General features: G+C 39.7%; 3 protein-coding genes and 1 long non-coding RNA gene across 8 annotated transcripts in view; 2 read left to right on the forward strand and 2 right to left on the reverse strand.

Annotated features, from left to right (window-relative positions):
* On the forward strand, nucleotides 1-3,660 carry NHP2 (NHP2 ribonucleoprotein). The gene is made up of 4 exons (XM_026726178.2): nucleotides 1-241; nucleotides 347-416; nucleotides 728-833; nucleotides 2,070-3,660. Exons 1-4 carry the CDS (start codon nucleotides 82-84, stop codon nucleotides 2,193-2,195), a joined length of 462 nt encoding a protein of 153 aa, XP_026581963.1. The 5' UTR covers nucleotides 1-81; the 3' UTR covers nucleotides 2,196-3,660.
* RMND5B (required for meiotic nuclear division 5 homolog B) lies at nucleotides 3,606-12,134 on the reverse strand. Of its 5 annotated transcripts, none has more exons than XM_026726155.2 (10): nucleotides 11,778-12,134; nucleotides 11,390-11,551; nucleotides 9,484-9,629; nucleotides 8,320-8,454; nucleotides 7,107-7,207; nucleotides 6,628-6,794; nucleotides 5,688-5,853; nucleotides 5,520-5,622; nucleotides 5,269-5,423; nucleotides 3,606-4,303 (listed from the first exon to the last, which is right to left on the reverse strand). In XM_026726155.2, exons 2-10 carry the CDS (start codon nucleotides 11,526-11,528, stop codon nucleotides 4,240-4,242), a joined length of 1,176 nt encoding a protein of 391 aa, XP_026581940.1. In that variant the 5' UTR covers nucleotides 11,529-11,551; nucleotides 11,778-12,134; the 3' UTR covers nucleotides 3,606-4,239. The 5 variants fall into 5 exon arrangements, with proteins under 5 accessions (XP_026581940.1, XP_026581946.1, XP_087780276.1 ...); XM_026726161.2 differs by having other exon boundaries at nucleotides 11,963-12,118; XM_087924150.1 differs by having other exon boundaries at nucleotides 11,641-11,898.
* On the forward strand, nucleotides 11,831-19,757 carry LOC148126891 (uncharacterized). The gene is made up of 3 exons (XR_015741690.1): nucleotides 11,831-12,266; nucleotides 16,815-18,781; nucleotides 18,976-19,757. It is a non-coding gene; the product is annotated as an uncharacterized LOC148126891 (long non-coding RNA).
* N4BP3 (NEDD4 binding protein 3) overlaps nucleotides 16,581-20,392 on the reverse strand; it is a 24,756-nt gene continuing 20,944 nt past the window's right edge. Inside the window, exons 4-5 of the mRNA XM_087924148.1 lie at nucleotides 18,393-18,650; nucleotides 16,581-18,052 (exon numbers count right to left, since the gene is read on the reverse strand). Coding sequence (XP_087780274.1) covers nucleotides 17,480-18,052; nucleotides 18,393-18,650 — 831 coding nt within the window. The 3' untranslated portion in view covers nucleotides 16,581-17,479. The remainder of the gene's footprint in view (nucleotides 18,053-18,392; nucleotides 18,651-20,392) is intronic.

Genomic DNA, 20,392 nt, shown 5'->3' on the forward strand with positions numbered 1-20,392 from the left:
AGTGCTCTGAGAACGGAAACGGAAATAGGCGACTGGGGCTTGAAGTGGCGCGTGGGTCTCTGGCTTCTTCGGATTGCAGCTATGGGTCGAGTCAAGCACCAGGAACCCGAGGAAGCGCCGGAGACCGAGGCAACAACCCCAGAACGGTCGTACCACGAACTAGTAGCAAACGTAAATGCTATTGCGCGGCCGCTAGCCTCTCGGAAGCTCACCCGCAAACTCTACAAGTGCATCAAAAAAGGTGCGTGCTATTGGTGGGTGGGTGGGCTGTGATGGACTCCCGTTTCGAGCTTTACTGCCTCTTGGGGAGAGGTCTTCCTGAAAGCTCTCGCATTTTATTTTGTAGCATCGAAGTTTAAACAGATCCGGCGGGGGGTGAAAGAAGTCCAGAAATTCATCAACAAAGGCGAAAAAGGGTAAGAAGCTGTGATGGTCCGGGCGATGGAATCTACTTTTTGTGAGAGTTAATTTCCATATTTCCGCTTAAAGTAACTGCTCTTGTGTGTTTTGGTCTAAACAAAACAATTTTAAGTCTATGAAAATATAAATGCTTAAATTAGCTTTTTCTATACAAAGTTAAGGAGAAACTAGGGTTGTTACATTCCGAGCAAATTAGAGACATACTTTTCTGTGGTTGCCGTAAGAAACTTATTTGAGATTTTCCAATATTTTGAAATTTGTTTCACTAGTCCCCAATGTCTAACCAACATTGTCTCGTTTCTCATAGAATCACAGTTCTTGCAGGAGATACATTGCCTATTGATGTTTATTGCCACATTCCCATCATGTGTGAAGACAGGAGTCTTCCCTATGTATATATTCCTTCTAAAACGGTAATAATTGGTTAAAGGAAAGAGGTTTTCTGCTTGGTGGTCCTTGAGAAAGTAATGAATGTATGAGATGGGACAAAAAAAAATCAATAGCATTTTGTCTCACATGATAATTTTATTTTTCTATGTAAACAAAGTCTCAGATTCTTAGATATGGATACTTAGTTTTTCTCAAAAACTACTACTAGTCTACTCTTTCAATTCCATGACACTGATGTCACTGATTATTAAAAGTCCCAGTAATAGTTTATAAAACTTTTGTATGTTATTTTGTATCTTTTCAGTTGTGACTTAAATATATAACAATATTAACATTCAGAAGCTAGATTCATTTGATAGATGGCTTGCTGAATAACATGTCAAACTGGTGGCCTATGGACCGAATGCATCACATGCAGGTGGGCGTGACCCACCCCAGCTCCACAAATGGGAAAAATGTGACAACAACCTGACACAAGTTTGACACCCCTGACAAATGGCATTTGCATTTATACAATAGGCACTACAAGATGAAATTATTGCTTAGCGTTTGAATCTGGCTAAAAATGAATATTAGATATTCAGGCTATGGATCCTTATAATGCCAGATATAGTTTCAGCATGATCATGTCCAACTGTTGAATAGGATACTAATACATGAACTTTAATAAAATAGCTAAAAAGTGGTACATGTTATATTTAAATACTTCAATACCATATTTTGTTAATACCTTGAGGTTATGAGAGGCCAGTTAAGTTTGAGGTCTCGGAGAATTCTTTCCTAACATGAGCTCAGAAGTTGAAATGACAGGGAAGTGATAATTTAAGAATTTAACACCCATGTATTTTGTCCTGCAGGTGCCAGGTTAAATTTTAAGCTATTTTTTGCATAAGGTTTGTAAATAAGGTCATACAAAAACATAGGAATCCCTAATATCTCTTTCCTTTAAATTATTTGTTAAATTCCTAATACCTTAGGAAGATCATTTTGTCTCACATCAAGAGGGTGAATTCTGAGGCATTATGTATTCTCAAGTTGTTGAAATTTGGTTTCCATTTCTTAGATGTTTGCAGTGTGGTTGCTGAATTAAGCTTTATAGAAGTTAGATCTTCACCCTGAGGAGGGCTAAAATCAAATTTCTAAAGTACTGGGTTTGTTTAGTTTGTATCTTGAAATACGCATGAGTAGCCAGTGCTGAAAATAGGGAGACTTCTATGTGTGATCCAAGAAACTGAATCCTTTTCTTCTTTTGTATTCAGGATTTGGGAGCAGCAGCAGGCTCAAAACGCCCAACCTGCGTTATCATGATAAAGGCTCATGAGGACTATCAAGAAGCTTACAATGAGTGCTTAGAGGAAGTGGAGGCTCTTTCACTTCCTTTGTGAAGAACATTGATAACAGATGCTATTTAGACTCCAAGATATATGATATGGTATACTGGATTCTATAGGCTTTATGTGGTTAAATATCAGTTTCGTGCCAGTTTGATACGACAGTTGGCCTGGATTGTTGCATTGAGGAATATAACAACCTACTGAGAGCCCAGGAACCATGGCAGCCATGCTGTAATTTATTTTTTTGAAGAGTTTTGGTGGCAATTCTTGCTGGAAATTTGTATTAAAATGTTGCCCGATGTTCAGTCCTAAAAGAATTCTAGACCATTAGCATAGAGGAACTGTTAAATAATAAAAAGTTTTGTAGATATATTGGTCTTATGCAATTCAATATACTATAGTCTTAATATCACATGATCTTACTTGCTTATTCCAAAGCAGGAGTCCCCATCCCCTGGTCTGTGGACCGGCATCAGTTCACAGCATGCCAGCAACTGGTCCCACAAAAACAAGCAAAGTCCCATCCGTGGGATACAGGCATTACATGCCCTCTCTGGTCTGCGGAAAAACCTCTATCCACAGAACCGGTCTCTGGTGCCCAAAAGGTGCTCCAAAGTACCTTCAAGTTGTGTTCTGTGTTGCTTGGGGTAGAGAACATTTCTTGCCTCCTTTATGCAGACAGAAATGCTTTTGAAAATTTAAAAAATACAAGTCATCTATAGCCTTTATTGAAGGGCAGTGTTATTTCAGCTCTTGTTAACTAGATCATACTGTACTACAGAAGCAAATATGAAGCATTCTCCAAAAAAAAAAAAAATCCAGCCCTAGACGAGCTAGACTAAGTTTCTTTCTACAAATTAGTCTTACACTGAAGATAAATATAATTTTGAAGGTATTGCATTGTATGGTAACATGCAAAGCATGTTATTTGTTTCTATGTTGCCTGCTGCCCCCTTTAGATGTCTGATATGTACAAAATTTGATGGAACTGAGAACACATGCAGCAAGCCTCTGGCTACTCTTAAAGGCTATAGTGGCAATTGATTTTTTTCAATTATCCTTTCTCTAGGTCAGCACAGGTTTTGCTTCAGAAAAAGGCAACCTCATTTTGTAAAGTGCAAATTGTAAGCACTAGTTCTTACTTGACGCCTCCAAGTTAAAATAATGCTGGCACTGTCCAAAATTATTTCTAAAGAGCTGTAACTTTGAGGAAAGCTTTAAGATTAGTCCATGAGAATACCAATCCTGGATATTAGGAATAACCTATGCCTAAGGATGTCTCTAAATTAATATCTCTTAAGGCAGATTTAAAATCCCTTTTACATACACAAAATGCAACATTTTATTACAAGCTGTTAACACCAAACTTGTTCATTACCTATACAGGTTTTAGATTTACCATATTTAAATAGTATATGCTCTGACGCTATAAATTGTTTATATAAGGAAGAAAATCAATCCTGGCTTTTGAGCTTTTATTTCTTTACTTAAATAAATCATCGTGTATTTGTATTCATATTCTAAGGAAATATTCCATTGTATCTCATCTCTTAGTCTCTCATCTCTTAGTTTCTGAAGAACAATACTGTATAAAGAGGCTGGCTTAAAATGTTAGGAAACACCAGCAAGCCTACAGCTGTTCCTCATTTCCATTCTAATTTACTTGACATTTTTCTTCAAGAGTAAGCTGGATTCCCCACATGCTTTTCTTACCGCAGATATATTGCATTTTTCTGAAACACTTCTATTTTCAAGAATTTGGTAATCTGTAAGCATTAAAAGTAGGGATAGCAGCTCCACATACAGCACTTGTGGTATAATCCAACAAGAAACAGAATTGTGACTAGGGACAGGATAAACTCTACAACAGGAGCATTGCCTGTTGAAGCTGCCAGGATGAAGCCCAAAACAGGCAGACACGGAGTATATGTACAGGATATTGCATTGCCTCAACCTGGGAAGTTTTTGTCTGGCCCATTAAACTAATCAGCTTCCATTGTATAGCAGCTGTTATATTAAGCAGGACCTTATAGAGTTCTGCTTGCACACAACTGCTGTATTTGAAGAGCCCATTTCATAACAAGTCTTGCCATTATCAAAAGATGAGACGTTTTCCATCTGCTGGGTTTTGTTCCATGGGGCAATATGGACACTTCAGTCTGCAAAATGTAACAAAAAAGAATCAAATCAGGACTTTGAAATCCTTACCAGAAACTTCTTTTGTAACATATATGAAGGTGATCCGCCCCCTGGAAAACTGGCAGCAAGTTCTATTGTATAAAAGTATTGGCGGGATTGTGCTGGTACCACAGACATCCAAGTCAAGTATAGTCTTACAGAAGCTTTGCTGGGTGACTTTGGGCTTGTTCTTGGCCCAGTTTACTTCAGTGTTCGTTATGAAAAATGAAAGCACTACATGTCTTGAGTTTCTGAAGAAAAAGCAGGATAGAAAACTTAATATTCACCAAATTTGTTTCTATTTTTGACCCAGTATTAATTTTTTAAAAAATCTAGATTTGGTTCCATTAATGTCAGACAGTCATTCCTTTTAAGATGTATGGACCTCAACTCCCAGAATTCCCCAAATGGTATGTGATTGGGGAATTCTGAGAAATGAAGCCCACACTTAAAGTCTCCAAGTTTGAAAAACTTTCATTTAGAGTTCTTAAAATAGCCTTGTTCAACAATTGAACTGAAGGTTGCAGGCACAATGTAGCTAGCCATAGTATGTAGAACTATTTTGGGGGAAAATGTAAATCTACATGGTATTGCATGTATAAATATGGGATGAATAAAGTATATGATCTAACTCAGGGGTGTCGAACACAAGGCGGTTGGATCCAGCCCATGGGGCCAACCTGGAAAATGTTGCTTCAGCCGGGTCTACCCAGTGTGAAGAGGAAACATGTCAGCATGAGTGGTGTCAAGCTGGCCACAGCCACCTAGTTGGCTATGGCCCCCTAGTCACCCAAGGTCAACCAAAGCCCTGATGCGGCCCTCAATGAAATTGAGTTTGACACCCCTGATCTAACTGCAATATGGAAATGGAAATAGTTCAGGCAATTATCATCTACTAACCCCATAATTTTCATTGAGATAGCAAGATTTGATGAAAATCACTCACTTCCCTCCATTGATAAGCTTGTTGAGAGCATCTCTAGAAATAACATGTCCACAAATCAACTTGATAGGTGGATTGGAATCTGTGGTCTGTTGGCGCAGGATGGGACATGCAAAAACTGAATGATACCAGCATTTCATTCCTAGCTCAACTTCAATCTGTTAAGAAAAGTTAACTTTAGCATGTAGTTCTATTTTCAGCAAAAATCCCAATACATCTTATAGTTCCTTCCCCAGAACGGGTAAGTGACTCACGGGCAGCTCATCCTTGTGGCTCCAGACACCCGTGCATTGTCTCTGCTCAATCACAGCCTTGATGTTCATCAAAACTGGCAATGCTACACACCCTGCGGCAAAACTGCAGAGACAGAATGCTCAGTGCTGCCCAGTACAGCCCCCAATCCCACCTGTAGGAAGCTTTACCTGACGCTGAGAGGCGACTCCACTGAGAGACCCAGCAAGGAACACGCATCACGAGTGAAAGTCTCACAAATCTCTGTCCAATGACTTTCATCCAATAGATGCCTATATGGAGAATTCTGAAGGCCTAAGCGTAGGTATACCAGACTTCCCATCATCACTTGGATCTCTGTTCAGCAAGATACAGGAAATGCCATTTCAGTGAATAACCTTCATTAAGGCCACCTAGGCCTATTTCAGAGCGAATTGTAAAGAAACTAGTGACAACACAAATGAACAGGCTGAGGAGATGATTCCTCTATTTTGAATCAAGGAATTCACCAGTTTAGATTACCCCTCCTAACTGGGGAGAGAAAGCACGCAGAGCATAGTTTCTGGAATTCTTTTCTACCCCTTCATACCAGCTGCACTCAGCCACATGACCAGGAGGGAGGAAGGTGAGGCTTCAGAATGGAGCAGCTGGTAGCATTCCAAGGGCTGCCCAGCTGCTTCTCCCATATGAATTGAATGAAGGCGAAGTTTTCTGAAATGCCTTTCTTCAAAGGCCCAAGCTGGATCAGACCATTTTGAAGCTTGATCTTTTGTCAGCTTTTCACACCACACCAAATTTGGCCCTGTTTTTTGTTTTTGTTTTAGTTCTCAGACAGGTACCCTGCTGAGACATGAACAGGCTGAGTCCCTTTACACACACTCCAGGATCCCATTGGGTTGGAGAGAAAAGGGGAATAGTGAGATTCCAATATTCTTCAGCATTGAGAGTTGTTTGAAGCAACAAAGCCAGCAGTTCTGGCAACTGTAAAGAAACACTACAAAAAACCCATCTTAATACAAATAAAATATGTTATTTTACCTTTGTCAAGGATGCTGAGCAGAGCCCAACAGACCTAGGAAAGAAGTATCAATTCATGGCAAGAAAGCAGAATCCAAGGGAAAAGTACCCCACCTTGCTTGTGTAAGTGGGCAAAGGGTTGAAAGTGACGTGCATAGCTCAGGGCCTCCAACTCCTTGCCGGGCCCGCCAGAAAGAAGTCTGATGAAATGGAGCCGATGCAGCTGAAACTCCAGAGTACTGTTCAGATCGGCCAGCTGCTGCCTGTGGAAGACTGCCCAGCTAGGCAAGGTACATTATTCCCTCAGCACCAGAGTCTATAAAGGAACTGTCCTCAGAGTAATTATAATGAAAAAAAGACATGGCAATGATCCAAACTCACATATCGGCTACAGGAGGTTATGAATACTGGCAGCTTGTTTTTAAGCGAAATCTCAGAAATGTACTAGATTTCATAGATGAGAAACAAAGCATCGTAAAATAATTAAAAACTAATCAAAGTAAATTAAAAACCTAAACTAAAATAATCAGATTGGGAATTACAGGGAGAAAAGAAACAGGATTCCCTAAAGGAAAACAGTGCTAAAGACTTACCTCAGAGCAGGTCCCAAGTCTTGTTTGTGCAGAGCTTCCAGAATGCTGTTCAGTTCCAGGAATGGTTTTTTGAAATCTACATCCACATTCACAGTTGATTCCTGCCAAGGAAAAACCAGAAGTTGATTGAAAAACAAATTGTCTTGCCCTCTCCTGAAAATAAAGGAGCAGGCAAGAAATGGAAATATCTGCAGATGGAGGTTCAAATAAACATTATGGGTAAACCTCAACTTACGACTAGTTGCTTAATGACTATTCAAAGTTACGATGGACCCCCTCAAAAGCTACTTAAAAGCCAGTTTTGAGGTTGCAATGGCCATAATCCCCCCCACGGTGACATGATCGCATTTTGAGTGCTTGGCAAGTGGCTCACCTTTACGGCCATTTGAGCATCTCACGATCACATCACCACAATTTGCTATGAACTCTGCTGTTTTCCAGTGTTTACTTCCAGTTTCTGGCAAAAAAATGCATCTGGGGAAAATGGATTTGCTTAATGAGCATGGTGTTTGCTTAACAAGTGCTACAAAATATGTCCAAAAAAAAATCATGTCTAGTCACATGATGCCTCAACCTATGACTGCAATGACTTATGACTATAATTCTGGGCCCAATTACAGTAATATTTCAGGAACTACCTATAGCGATTTCAGAAGGGACAAAAAAGATATACAACAGAAGAGAGTAATTGGGTCAGGTGCTTCTTTGGTACTGTAGGCAGGAAAGTAAATTTGTGGCCAGCAGAATTGAATAACCTGACTGAAGCATATATCAAAAAGTATAACATAATGTAGGATCACAAACATTATGTATTATACATAGTCCTTGCTTACTGACCATTAGTTCAAAGTTATAACTGTTCAAAGTTACAGTGGAGCTGACCAAGGAGATTTAAGCTAGTTTTCAAAGTTGCAGTCATTGTCACATGATCATTATTTGGTTTCTTGGCAACTAGCACACATTTCTGATAGTTGCAGAGTCCCATAATCATGTAATTACCATTTGTGACCTTCATAACTGGCTTCTGATAAGCAATGTCAATTGGGAAGCCAGCAGGAAGTCACAAATTGCAGCCACATGATGTCGGCTTAATGATCTGTGGTGATTCGTTTTACAACCACAGAGCGACAGGGCTCACAGTCCCAACTGTAGTTGGTAAGTGAGGACTTCCTGTATACCATGCAAAATTTTCTGTCATTAAAGAGATTAGTACCTGACACAGTTCTTCAGCCACTCCCAGCATTCCTTGTTGATAGAGATGTTCTATAATTGCCAATATCAGGATCTGTTTCTCTTGAGTTTCCCAGACCAGAGCAGGGACAATGCCACACAAATCAGCATCAAAATTCTGGAACAAAATGAAAGAGAAGCAGTTGATCCTTCAATCTGTATTTCAGAAAAGAAGCAAAGTAACTGGCTAGAATGATAACTTGCCTTATGTTTAAGTATGTAAATATGGTATAAAAATAAGGTAAATTATTATTCTAGCAATTTAAAAGATGCCATACCATCTATAATGAAAACTAGGTAGTCGTCAAATGAGAATAAGCTTCTCTCTTATAAATTGTATAAATTGATGTTCGATATGAACAGTTGAACATATTTCTCTACTGTACCAAAATATAGGAGATTCTCGTTCACAGGTCCCACCTCATATACCTTTACTTAATGCCCTTAATATTTTTATTCCCAGTGATGACTCAAAACCAAATTGCTTCTTTATTAATTAATTCTGATCAAAGCAGCCCACACTTCAAAAGTATTTGGCATTCAACAAATAATACGGGTAGCAACTTTACATAATATGGGTAATTCTTATTTAGCAACTACAGTTGGGACTGGCAACTTGATCATTACCTGAAGCCATTGCTAAGTGAAACTACATCAGTGTTTATGATCTTACTTCATAAACTTTCATTTGCTTTACAGACGTGCAAAGGTCGTAAAGGCAAGGATTGGTCAAAAAGATACTTTTTCTTCACTGCTATGATTGCAAATGGTCACCAAATGAGGCAGTCCCTAAATGGAGACTACCTGTAGTCACATTTAGGAGAACCATTTGCTTGCATACCTCCTGGACCATTTTTCATGCAATATTCTAGATTCAGTATAATATGAAGAAAATACAATGCTTATGAAGATTGAGAAAACAGAGCAAGAGCTTTCTTGTACTGTACTAAATGAGTGTTTATGCTACCAAAGAACGAAATAATAGAACATGCATATTTCACTAGTTCATCAGCATTCCAAAATCAACAGCATAAAAGATATAATCATTGGGGTAACATCTACTCTCATGGCTCCCAATTTAAAATCCAAAGCAATTTCCTTCTTGTTCCAACGCCCGCCCACCCCTAAATCAGTGGAAGATACTCACTCTATCTATTGCTTTGCCCACGCGGGAGATACTGCTGTGAATATCTTTGTGATCTGAAGCTAAGTTTTGAACAGTGTCCTTAATCTTCTTACAGCATTGAGACATAACGAGGGAGAGTGTAGCAGAAAGAGGTCCTCGCTGCAAGGCTATAGTAGGAAAAGCAGTGACATTTAACTTGTAGACATCCCCTTAAATGCTCAGTCTGTGCTTACTTGAATCTTTCATTTGACATAAATAGGTGAAGGTATTTTATGGTATCCTCACCTGCAGGCATTTCACATTTGGGGAAAGGCACCATTAGATGTAATTCAGTTCCACATAATAGTAATATTTTCATACTCAACATTTTTTCAACACCTGTTCACAAGTATCTTGGAATTCAGTTGTGGAAATTAAGGGGAGACAGCAATGAAAATAAACCAGTTGTTGTATAATAGAACAGAGAAAGTATACCTCCTGGGCCCCAAGAGATGGCACTGTTTCAAAGAAGGCCCAGGTCAGAGTATGGCCTATAGGGACAGGGCAATACCCTTGGGAGGAAATAGTTGCCAAATAAGCCAGTCCTATATCATAAAGGACCTTACATAAAGGTCCTATGTCCTATGTCATAAAGGTCAATCAGCACACCAAATTGCACCTAGAATGCTATTGATAGCCCTTCATTAGGAGTATTTGGTGTTTTCCATACCTAATAGTAGATAAACGCAATATAACTTATTATATTTAAATCAAAATCTTGTATAGATGCCAAGAACATTGTTGATACCATGTTTTACGATGTAAAAAAAAAAAGAAAATTAATAAAAATTATTTATTAAAAAAAGAATGCTATTGATAGCCAGTGTCAGATGGGCATAACAAGCAATGCCCACAACTACTTGCATCACCACATAATGGACCAATTACAGTTTCTGGATATTCAAAGACAGCACATTGCAATTGTCCTGATGGGAGGTAACTAATTTGTGGGTGGTCATGAACAGGGTCCACAATCCAGAAATGGGTGCAAGCTGCACACCAAACAAAGTTATGCAAAGACACCCCTTGCTACAGCTGCCGACAGTTATTCAATTTGGATCTGGGTCCTGGAGGACCCCAAAGTATGCACTGATTCCAAGCAAGGCAAGGTAAGACTGCTCAGTGTCAAAGATCAACCCTCTCCAATTTTGGGACCTTTGGAACCTAAAACCTACAGCCACTTGGTTTTGGTAGGCTAGAGCTAAATCCTGTTCCTCTCCATCTGGATCCTTGCAACTTCCAAACAACAGTCAGAGTTTCAATAGCTTCATTTGAATTTGAAGGAGGAAAGATGTACAATTGAATATTATCTGCATATTGTTATTGCATTGTAACAGCCAATAATTACATAATTCATTCATTCAAGCTCAGTTTTGACTCAAAGAATATACTTTTTATTGGATTAACTCATTTTCTGGGTTTACTCAAATACATTTGATTCATAAATTAATTAAATGGGCTGGGTTCATATAACAGGCTTCACAACCTGTACATCTAACCAAGGACAAACTTAAGGTTGTTAAAATTTTCACTCGTTTTATGAAGTGTATTTTGCAAGCCCGCTCAACTCAATAAGCTTGTAACATAAAATCTCCCAAGCAAAGCTCAACTTCCTACAGTTTCATGGATCAGTTCTGTGCATTCTTTTCTGGCCACAAGATAACCGTGGTTTTCCATTGTGTTCTTCCAGGATGCCTTTACACTATGACTTTCTAGTGTAGCATCGCCGCGGTGGTCTCTCATCTTAAAGGATTATTAGCCAGACCCGGATCTGCCTGGCCCTTTCTGTTCAAAGCGGAGGCCGCAATCCCAAACCGCTTCCCCTCCCGCGCCTGTCAGGCAATGCGAACCGGCCGCAGCCCTGCCTCCAAGGCAGGGGCATCCGTACCTGCAGCGCCCAGCTCCTCCCTTAGCTGGCTGACGTAACGCAGCAGCTCTTCCAGGCCTCGCTCACAATGCTGGCCGTAGCACAGGAACTTCTGCAGCACTTTGTCCACCTCCCTCTCTACGCAGGCGCACCGCTCCATTAGCCCGGCCTGCCTGACACGCTCTGAAGCGGAAGGAGAAAAAGCTTCCAGTCAGGACAGTCGACGATGACCTTTCCAGGCGCGAGCCCCGACTGAGGCGGAAGGTCCTTACCGGCGGCGCTGACGAGAACAACTGGAGACGAGGCCAACTAGCCGGGCATCCACCTTCCCCGCCCCCTCCCCCCACGCCCCGGTTTAAAGGGATAGAGAATAGTTTGCGGGCGGGATTCTGCCTGTGTCACGGCTCACCCCGTATGAATGCGGTCGCCACAAATCGACCCTGTGGGATCCTTGGTGGTTCCTACCACAGACGAGCGATAGGTTAGAAAGACACCCTCCGTACGCTGAATGGCACGTTCCTTTACTATTCAGTATGAAGATTGGATGGAGCCACTTTGGAAAAAGGGGGGAGGGAAACTTGAAATAACGCTAACCTGAGAACCGTGGAAAGAGACGTCAGTTTTCTTCAATCTGAGAAAATAGAATAATTAATAATTAGCTTCCTTCTTGTCTTATGCTGCGGTCCTACGCGTACCTAATTGCTAAAGTTCTCTAATGATGGAGCAAACCATTTTTATTGGGAAGGGTGTGCCTGGAATGAACTACACAGGGTGCAACAGCTGATTGGGACAAACCATTTTTGGCTTAGGTAAATTGTAAGTGACGTATAGGTTTGGAGTGAACCATTTTGTACGGCAGACAGTTTGGAGTTACTTGTACAGTGAGAGTCCAATACAGGTAAGATGAAATAACAGATCAGGCAAACGTTTGATGTACTGTGACCCCAACCTGTCCTAGACTTGGTATTATCAATTAAAATGGATCAAGTCTTTCAGCTTTCGCCCTCTCACTGGTGATAGAGGCCCTGTTCCCACATGCAGTTTGGGAGCACCACAACATCCTGAATAGCTTGTCTTCTCCCTTGGTATCAATGCTGGTCTCATCTTAGCCCCAGGCTATTATTTAAATAGTTTTGTGTCATTACTTCCTGTCCAGGAATAAAGGTGTTGTTTTTTTTTACTCTCGGTCTCATATCATCCCATCAAAATATAATATTCTATAAAATTAACACTGTGCCATAATGTTGGGGCTAAATTCAGATTACCTGTTGTATGCAAATGACCATGGACTTTGGGTATGGCTGTGCCATCCAGAGGAAAGATCTGATGACCTGTTACAGGTGTGCTCAAAGTATGTTTTGGAGTATGTGCTTGGAGGTACAGACATTCCTCCCTTGTGTCTTCATAATCCTATCGCTCCTAGCAGTTACCTTCTTGCTTACCACTAAGCATCCTGTTCCTTTCATCCCAGTAATATTCCTCCACCCCATTTTGGAACTACTATCGCTTCGATATTCTAACCAGATACCCAAAAGGAGAGACAGGTTCATTATTTTATTGAGAGAAGTGCACCATTTTTATGCAAATACTACATTTGCATAATTCCAAAATGTTTTCAGGAAACAAATCACCTTCACATTTTTCCTCAGTGTAGCCTCTAGAAAATCATGAGGGTTGTTTAACTGGGCATTTATTATTTGCCAGTTTCTGTTAATTTCTTACTTTCCTGGAAATAATTGTGTACCCAGGATATAGTTATACAATTCTGTAGGTTTTAATTAACCATGTAATTATATCATGGTCTCTCCCTACTTGCAATGATTTCCAGTCTGATGTCTTCCTAAAAGTGTTTACTTTTATCTCAGTTAAAATATGCTTGGAACTGCTCAATTCAAACTTTTTTGGAGACAATTGGGAGCCTTCTTGGAATTTGACCAAGATGGATGTGGAAGATAAACCAATGTAAGGAGTTGTCCCTAAATTGTGGAATTATAATTCCTTTTGTGCTGCACTGTTCCGGTTGGGGAATGTTCTCTCGCTAGATAAAGATGTGAAGATGAATAATAACAAAGTTATAGCAAAAGGCAAACTGGCACGCATATAACAATTGGTGTAGTTGTAAATCTGGACAATGCAGTTTAGCAGGCAGTTGCAACAGAAGAGCAGTTGAGATTGGCCCTTCTGAGAGGCAATTTTATAAAGGCATTATTTTGTACCAACATGAAGAATGGAATTTTTTTTCAGATTGCCATTTTCTGTAATGGATCTTTTCCAGAATACAACTGTTAATTCTTTGTTTTAGAAAATTACCAGATTGTATGAACCTTAAATATTTCTATTTTAATTACATATCAATATATATTCAGCTTGGCTGCTGTAATACATGTATGTATTGTTTAGAAACAATAACTGTTCAAAATATAGTGGCTGATTTATTATCTTGGGTCATGAATACAGAGCACATTAGACCAATTACTGCAAAAATTACAGTAATTTCCAACTATTTCCAATTGAAGCTAGATTTGGTATTGACCTATATTCCTTGAATAATCTAGACCTGCATATGTCATATCCCAAACAATGTATCTATCTACCTACAGTATCTACCTATAGTAGAAAATTAACACAGCTGTATCTTAAGAAAAGGTTTCCTATTTAGTTTCCTTCTTGCAGGGGTATATGATTGTGGTTATTATTACATTATTATTAACATTATTGTGGTTATTATTAAGTTGCTTGATGCTCAGTCAAATACTGATTGCAATATCATTAAGTGAAACATCATATCACAACTTGCAATCTCCTACCAGCTTCCCTATTGACTTTGCTAGTTGGAAACTAACTGGAAAGGTTGCAAATGATGAGCATGTGACTATGAGATGCTGCAATGGTCATTAAGCGAGGACCACCTGTCCAGTGATTTGTCCACATAGAAGGGACATTGGCATCCCAGTTGTCAGTGAAATTATACTGAAACTTATTTAGTTGTATCAGTCCCTGGTATTACTAGAACAGATGTAGGTGTTTTTTTTGTCAGACTATATTAGGGCTTTTGTCAGTAGTACTACTATTACTATTGGGAAGCGAGCAGAAAAATATCTGAAGTAATTAGAGATGAGGTTTGTCACAGTCTAACCTTGGATTGTCACAAGTACACAGAATCTAAATCTTTGCTGAATATGAACAGCAAAAATACAAAAGATGCTGCATGAAGCCCATCCATATAGTTTGAAAATAAGGTAAATCTGATTTTAAGAATTCCTAGCGGTACAAATGAAATGCACAAAAAATTGAAAAGCATGTACTTAGGAGATATATCTGACAAGTTGCTCTTACAGTTCTGAGAGAAATGTGGTTCAGATCTAGATGTCTAGAGGGATCAGACTATCTGAGCTCACCAAGTGTTTTTAGATTAGAATTATAACACTGCATCCCTCTTCACATCTTTGGCAGATGCCTGGGCTTTCCTGCTTGGATGAAATGAACCAATCCTGTGGAATCCAGGAAACTGGTTCATCCAGCAGTTCTAAGAGGCAAATATTCTTGTTACTTTTTGTGACGCCTTGACTCTTCCCTGTGGCATCTGAGCAAGCAACTTGGTTTCTGGCTTAGCTGCCAAGTTTTGGTGCCGCCCTCCCTGGGTTGCTTCTCAACTCCCTGCAGTACTAATTGATGGGTGGAAACCTGCTCTGGGGATTTTGGAGTGAGGCTCCAAAGGAATTTTGGACTGGCGTGGGCACAGGGAACCAAACAAGAAATTTCAACAACCAGCTGTCTTGCAAGAAAAACAAGCATTTGTGGTTTTTTAGGACCAGCAAAGAAAAAAAACCATTTGATATAGTAGGAAGTATGTTACTGATCCAGCTCAGTGTAATCTAATGTGTACAGTATCTTTTTTTCAGTCCTCTTTTATAATTTGCTAATTTAGGTTGGTATCTTGAAAAGTAACCACATCCATATAAGTAACTTCCTGATAAGAGATTAAGCTTTTATAGTGAGAGTGAGACTGTAGTAAGGGTCAACCATTTTGTGGATTTCTAATTATATTAAGTGCTTATATTCCAGGATAATTCAAAGATGATTGTGCAGCAAAGAACTCTGGCACACAACTGGATTGTTTTGCATCTAGTATGATACATTTTCATCTAGATTCCATCAAATCACTGAACAGCCAATAGCTTTTCTGATCTGGAAAATGAAAACTAGTAGGCAGTGATGCCTTATAGCTAAAATGAAATATGTTAGGCAGTGATGTCTTCAGATAGCATACTAATGACAAGTTGTGTGGCACCAGTGAACATGGATTAAAGCAAGAAATAGAATCTGAGACATATTAAGATGTCCCCAAGCTGGTCACTATCAAACATGTTTAATAAAGGATTTCATGCACCATATTGGATAATGGCAATCCCCAAATAGTAAGAAGATTTAAGTAAACTGACATAATGTTTGCATTTGGAACATAGCAAGACAGTATTCTGCATTGATCTGTTATATAGTGATATTTCTCTTAGGGCAGGGGTGTCAAACATCATCACATGCCATATTGCAACTTTCCCCCCCTTCACTCAAATGGGGGTGGGGGTGGCCAATGCATGACACATCCGGCCTGCGAGCCACAAATTTGACACCCCTGACTTAGGGCATATATACAGTAAAGCTGACTTCAAGCCAGAACTATATTCTTAAAAATACACCTTTTTTCTTTAACTTCACATCTATATATAGTCCATACAAAATACAACCTGATACCATTTGGCTTGAGCAAGCACTATTCCACAAGCAAGGACATTTTCCCTCATCATTGCAGGCTTTCCTTACCAGTGGGATATGTAAAGCTCTTTTAAAAGAGAGAAAAACTGCAAAATTGTTGAAAATGTCATTCATCCTCTTTTTGCTGGCTTAAAGGATATTCTTGGTATAGGATTATTTTCATTTTACAACCATAAATTTCCATAGTATTTTAAGAGATTTCCTAGCCCAATTTCCCTCCCCGCCCCAAAGAGCAAAAGTCCCCAAGAAGATTAGACATTGCTTCTTCATTAAAAATACATGTCCTAATTTCTTCTTATATTGACTTGTCAGGTTTTAGAATTTATAAAACAACATGCGTATTATCTGTTGAGAACCTCCATTATAGCACAAACGGCAAAAATATTAGGAACAGAAAACATTACAATGGGGGAAAAATAGTAGTCTTGGAGCCAGAAGATTTAGGCAAATATTTATTCAATTACATTGCCAGGTTGTGCCTTCCATTTCAGAATTCTTTATGTTAGCAAGAACCTTCAAACCTAGAACTGAGACACCAAGCAGCAACTGAACAAATATGTTCACAGCTTCATTCTCATGATTATGGAGAAACTGACCATAAGCCAGATAACGTTGTTGTATGGTATTTTGATGGCTGAGCCCAAATGGTTTGTCTTGTGCTTTTGCTTCATAGGCCAATGGAACTGGAGTTGCTGCTTTGTTTTCCAGAGCCAAAGAAGGATCTCTCTTACAATACAAGATCATACAATCACATTATACCTGGAACTTCAACCTTGAGCATGAGGTCCAGCCAGATGGATAGAAAACAAATGCTATACAGAGGGATTCCTGATAAGAGTGGATATTCTATGCCTTTCTTTTTAGTACACCAAGCCAAGTTTCAAATGATTAATGGGCAAGGCTAAACCTCAATAAGGAATAACCTAGATATTCTTCATTTGTTTTCCCCACTGAGCCATATCAGGAGGGTTGGCCATAGTTCCCAATTACAGCTAATTCACATTCCATAATTTAAAAATAAACTTCTGTATTGATAGGCAGTGCCAGCATTAGTCCCATGCAGGATAGAAAAGGAAAGCCTTTTTCTCTTTAACACAGCAGTGATACGGAGGCAACGGCCTATCTGAATTGACAAAAAATTCCAAATATATTGCTGTGATTTCATCCTATGAATAGCAATCTGCAAAATCCTGTATGTTACTACAGGAACAAACTTTTGGGCCGGTTTAACAGGCTCTTTAGCTTAGACATTTCCTCTACCAAATCTTATAGTCCATGTTGCGGTATGGGGCTTTTGCCCATTTGCAATCCCAGCAGAAGATCTTTCTCAAATATAGCTCAGATTTTAGAAGATTCAGCTCTTTCAATCCAAGGTGATTCTGGATCGCTATTTCTAGATTCAGCTGGGAACTGACGAAATTCACTCAGCTGCCTTTCCAGAGCCTGATTTCGATGGTACATCTCCATGTAGCTGGCCTGAATCTCACGCTGATAACGCAAGACTTTTTCTTTTTCCTCTTGCCATGTTTTTCGCTCATGCTCAAAGTTGACCACTTGCAGTTGGGCCTGGCGCCTTTCCCGCAACAATTCTGCCCACAGCCACTCAGTCCCTTCTGCACTCTCACCCTGCATTCCCCGGCATTTAGAATCATCTGTTTCACAACCCAAAAAGTCCTGGCACGCTTGCATGGGAGACTCCCTGGAAGAAGGAATAGGGGAACCCTGATCTGATAAGGGTTGGAAAGAGTCCCCCAACTGCGCCAGCTGTGCATCCTTGGCTTGCAACTCTGTTCGAGCCTCCCGCAGCTGGGTTTTCAAACTGAAGATTTCACCCAGTTTCTGGGCCATCTCTTCTTGGGCATCACGGACCTGCTGCTTCAGCAATGAAATCTCTGCAGTTTTTTGACATACCTGTGAAAAAAATATACTAGGATGAAGACAAGAAATAAACAAAGAAAGTGTAGTAAGATAAGAGAGTAGGAGATGGTGGAATATTTCCAGCAGAGACAACAATGACAAGGCCCAGATACAAAGGGAGATAATAGGATAGCTCATGCTGAAGATTTTTTTGTACCTTTACATCTGAAACCTAGTTTCTTGGTTGGACAAAATTTATAGTATGGCATTAGATAACCTTGTCAGTTATCTAATAAGAGCATACCTGCTTCATAAAGAAGTCCCAAAGTTCAATTTAATTCACTGCTTGGACATTGAAACTAAATAAAGATAGTCCTTTGTGCGTACTTCTCACCTCCCATTTGGTCTCCTCCAGTTTCGGACTGAGGCGTTCGGCTTTCTGCTGCTGCAGCCTCAGCTCTTCACAGTGGCTCTGCTGAAGGTCCAGTTCTTCTTGCAGCCTCTTCTTTTCCTGCTGTACCTTGTAGAGTTGTAGCTGAAGTGCCCTCTGGCTGCGCTGGGCTTGGTACATTACCTGTTGCAGCTTGGCCACATACATTTGCTTTAGCTCATCCAGCTCTTCCATCCAAAGACGCTGTTTGTCTTCAAACACCTGCCAGAGTAAGAAAAGATTATGGTGGGCTCATAAAGATTAGGCTTCCTATGGAACGTCACATGAGTCTCTCCCAAGAGATGGCATAAATGCTACATCTGCACATAGATACACTGCAGTAGCTGAATACCGTATTTATCGGCGTATAACACGCACTTTTTCCCCCTGAAAATAGGGGGCAAATGATGTATGCGTGTTATACGCCGATGTCCCGTTCCCAATAGTGCCTAGCAGCGGCGCAGCGTCGTGACGCTGCGCCCGCTGCATATTAAAGGGAATGCGTGTTATACGCCTGTGCGTGTTATACGCCGATAAATACGGTAAGTCCTAAGATTTTGCTGCTCGTTGGAATTGGCCAATACCTTACAACCAAACTGCTTAAAGGAATATGAAACGCAAGACTAATTAAATTTAATTTTTTTCTATAATTCTTGCTGCCCAACAGTTGATAGATGGCAAAACAATTCATATTCTGGTGGTATCGGTACTTTTGTCAACTCCCAAGACTGAATGACAACACACACAAGTATTGCTCTGATCTGTTAAAAAATAAAAGCCACAGATAGCAACAGCTTATCCCAAACTGGTACAGGTAGTCCTTGAATTACGACCACAACTGAGCCCAAAATTTAATTGCTAAGTGAGACAGTTGTTGAGTTTTACCTTTCTTGCCACAGTTTTTAAGTGGATCACTGCAGTTGTTAAGTTAGTAATACGGTTGTAAAATGAATTGGCTTCTGCATTGACTTACTTAGTAGAAAGATGCAAAACATGTCCGAGGACATTGCAACCTTCATAAATATGAGCCAGTTACCAAGCATCTGAAATCTGATCATGGGGATTCTGCAACTGTTGTAAGTGTGAAAAAAAGTCATAAGACACTTTCTTAAGTGCCGTTGTAACTTTGAACGGTCACTGAATGAATGGTTGTAAGTCGAGAACTATCTGTGTTTTCTTGAACTTCTACAGTGGGAAAGTTGCCTATCATATCTGGGTTTGAGAAAGCTGCTGCATATAATATTTTCCATCCTTTAATCTAGATCTCTTTTCTGAATTCATTTATTTATTTAACAAATAAAGCAAGGATTTTCAACCAATCTGTTTCAGAAAAAAATTGTGACGATTAATTCATTTGATTGTCTATGACATATAAGAACTGTCACTCAGGGAAGAAGGTTGGAGGCAAAATGTCAACCACCTAAGGCTATAAGCCTGGTCAGCCAGGCTTACTATTCACACTTCTATCCTGGCAGAAGGATCATAAAGGTGATGTGGTGGTTTAAACTTCCCGCAGTGCTGTCTTCGCCCACCTTGATAGTTAGCTCAATAAAACCACTACTTTGAAGTGCTGAGCTCTAAAGTGATGGCTCCCCAGTGAGACAGCTTCATTCAATTTTTCCCTTTCGTGGTGAGGCATGCAAACGAAATGCAAAGATTTGTGAAGCAAGCTCGGAGGAAATATTGATAGTTTTCCCATGTTCAATCTAAGCAATCAGGCAGGAAAGCGCATACACACACACTCACATTTCAACAAATTTCAAGATTATTTTAAGATCTGCTCTAACTACATAAAAATGCATATTTCTGTGGCTTCAAAATGTTCCAATAATGTTCCCCAAAATGTTATTATAGTGTCTTGACTACTATAATATGCACCACATGGTGCTACCCTCAAAAGTATCCAGAAGATTTAGTTGGTTCAAAATGCAGCAGCCCACATGGTTTTGTGCAAATGTAGAATT

This window comes from Pseudonaja textilis, chromosome 2 (assembly GCF_049901715.1).
Source record: "Pseudonaja textilis isolate UNSWEBS1 chromosome 2, rPseTex1.2, whole genome shotgun sequence".
NCBI lineage: Eukaryota > Metazoa > Chordata > Lepidosauria > Squamata > Elapidae > Pseudonaja > Pseudonaja textilis.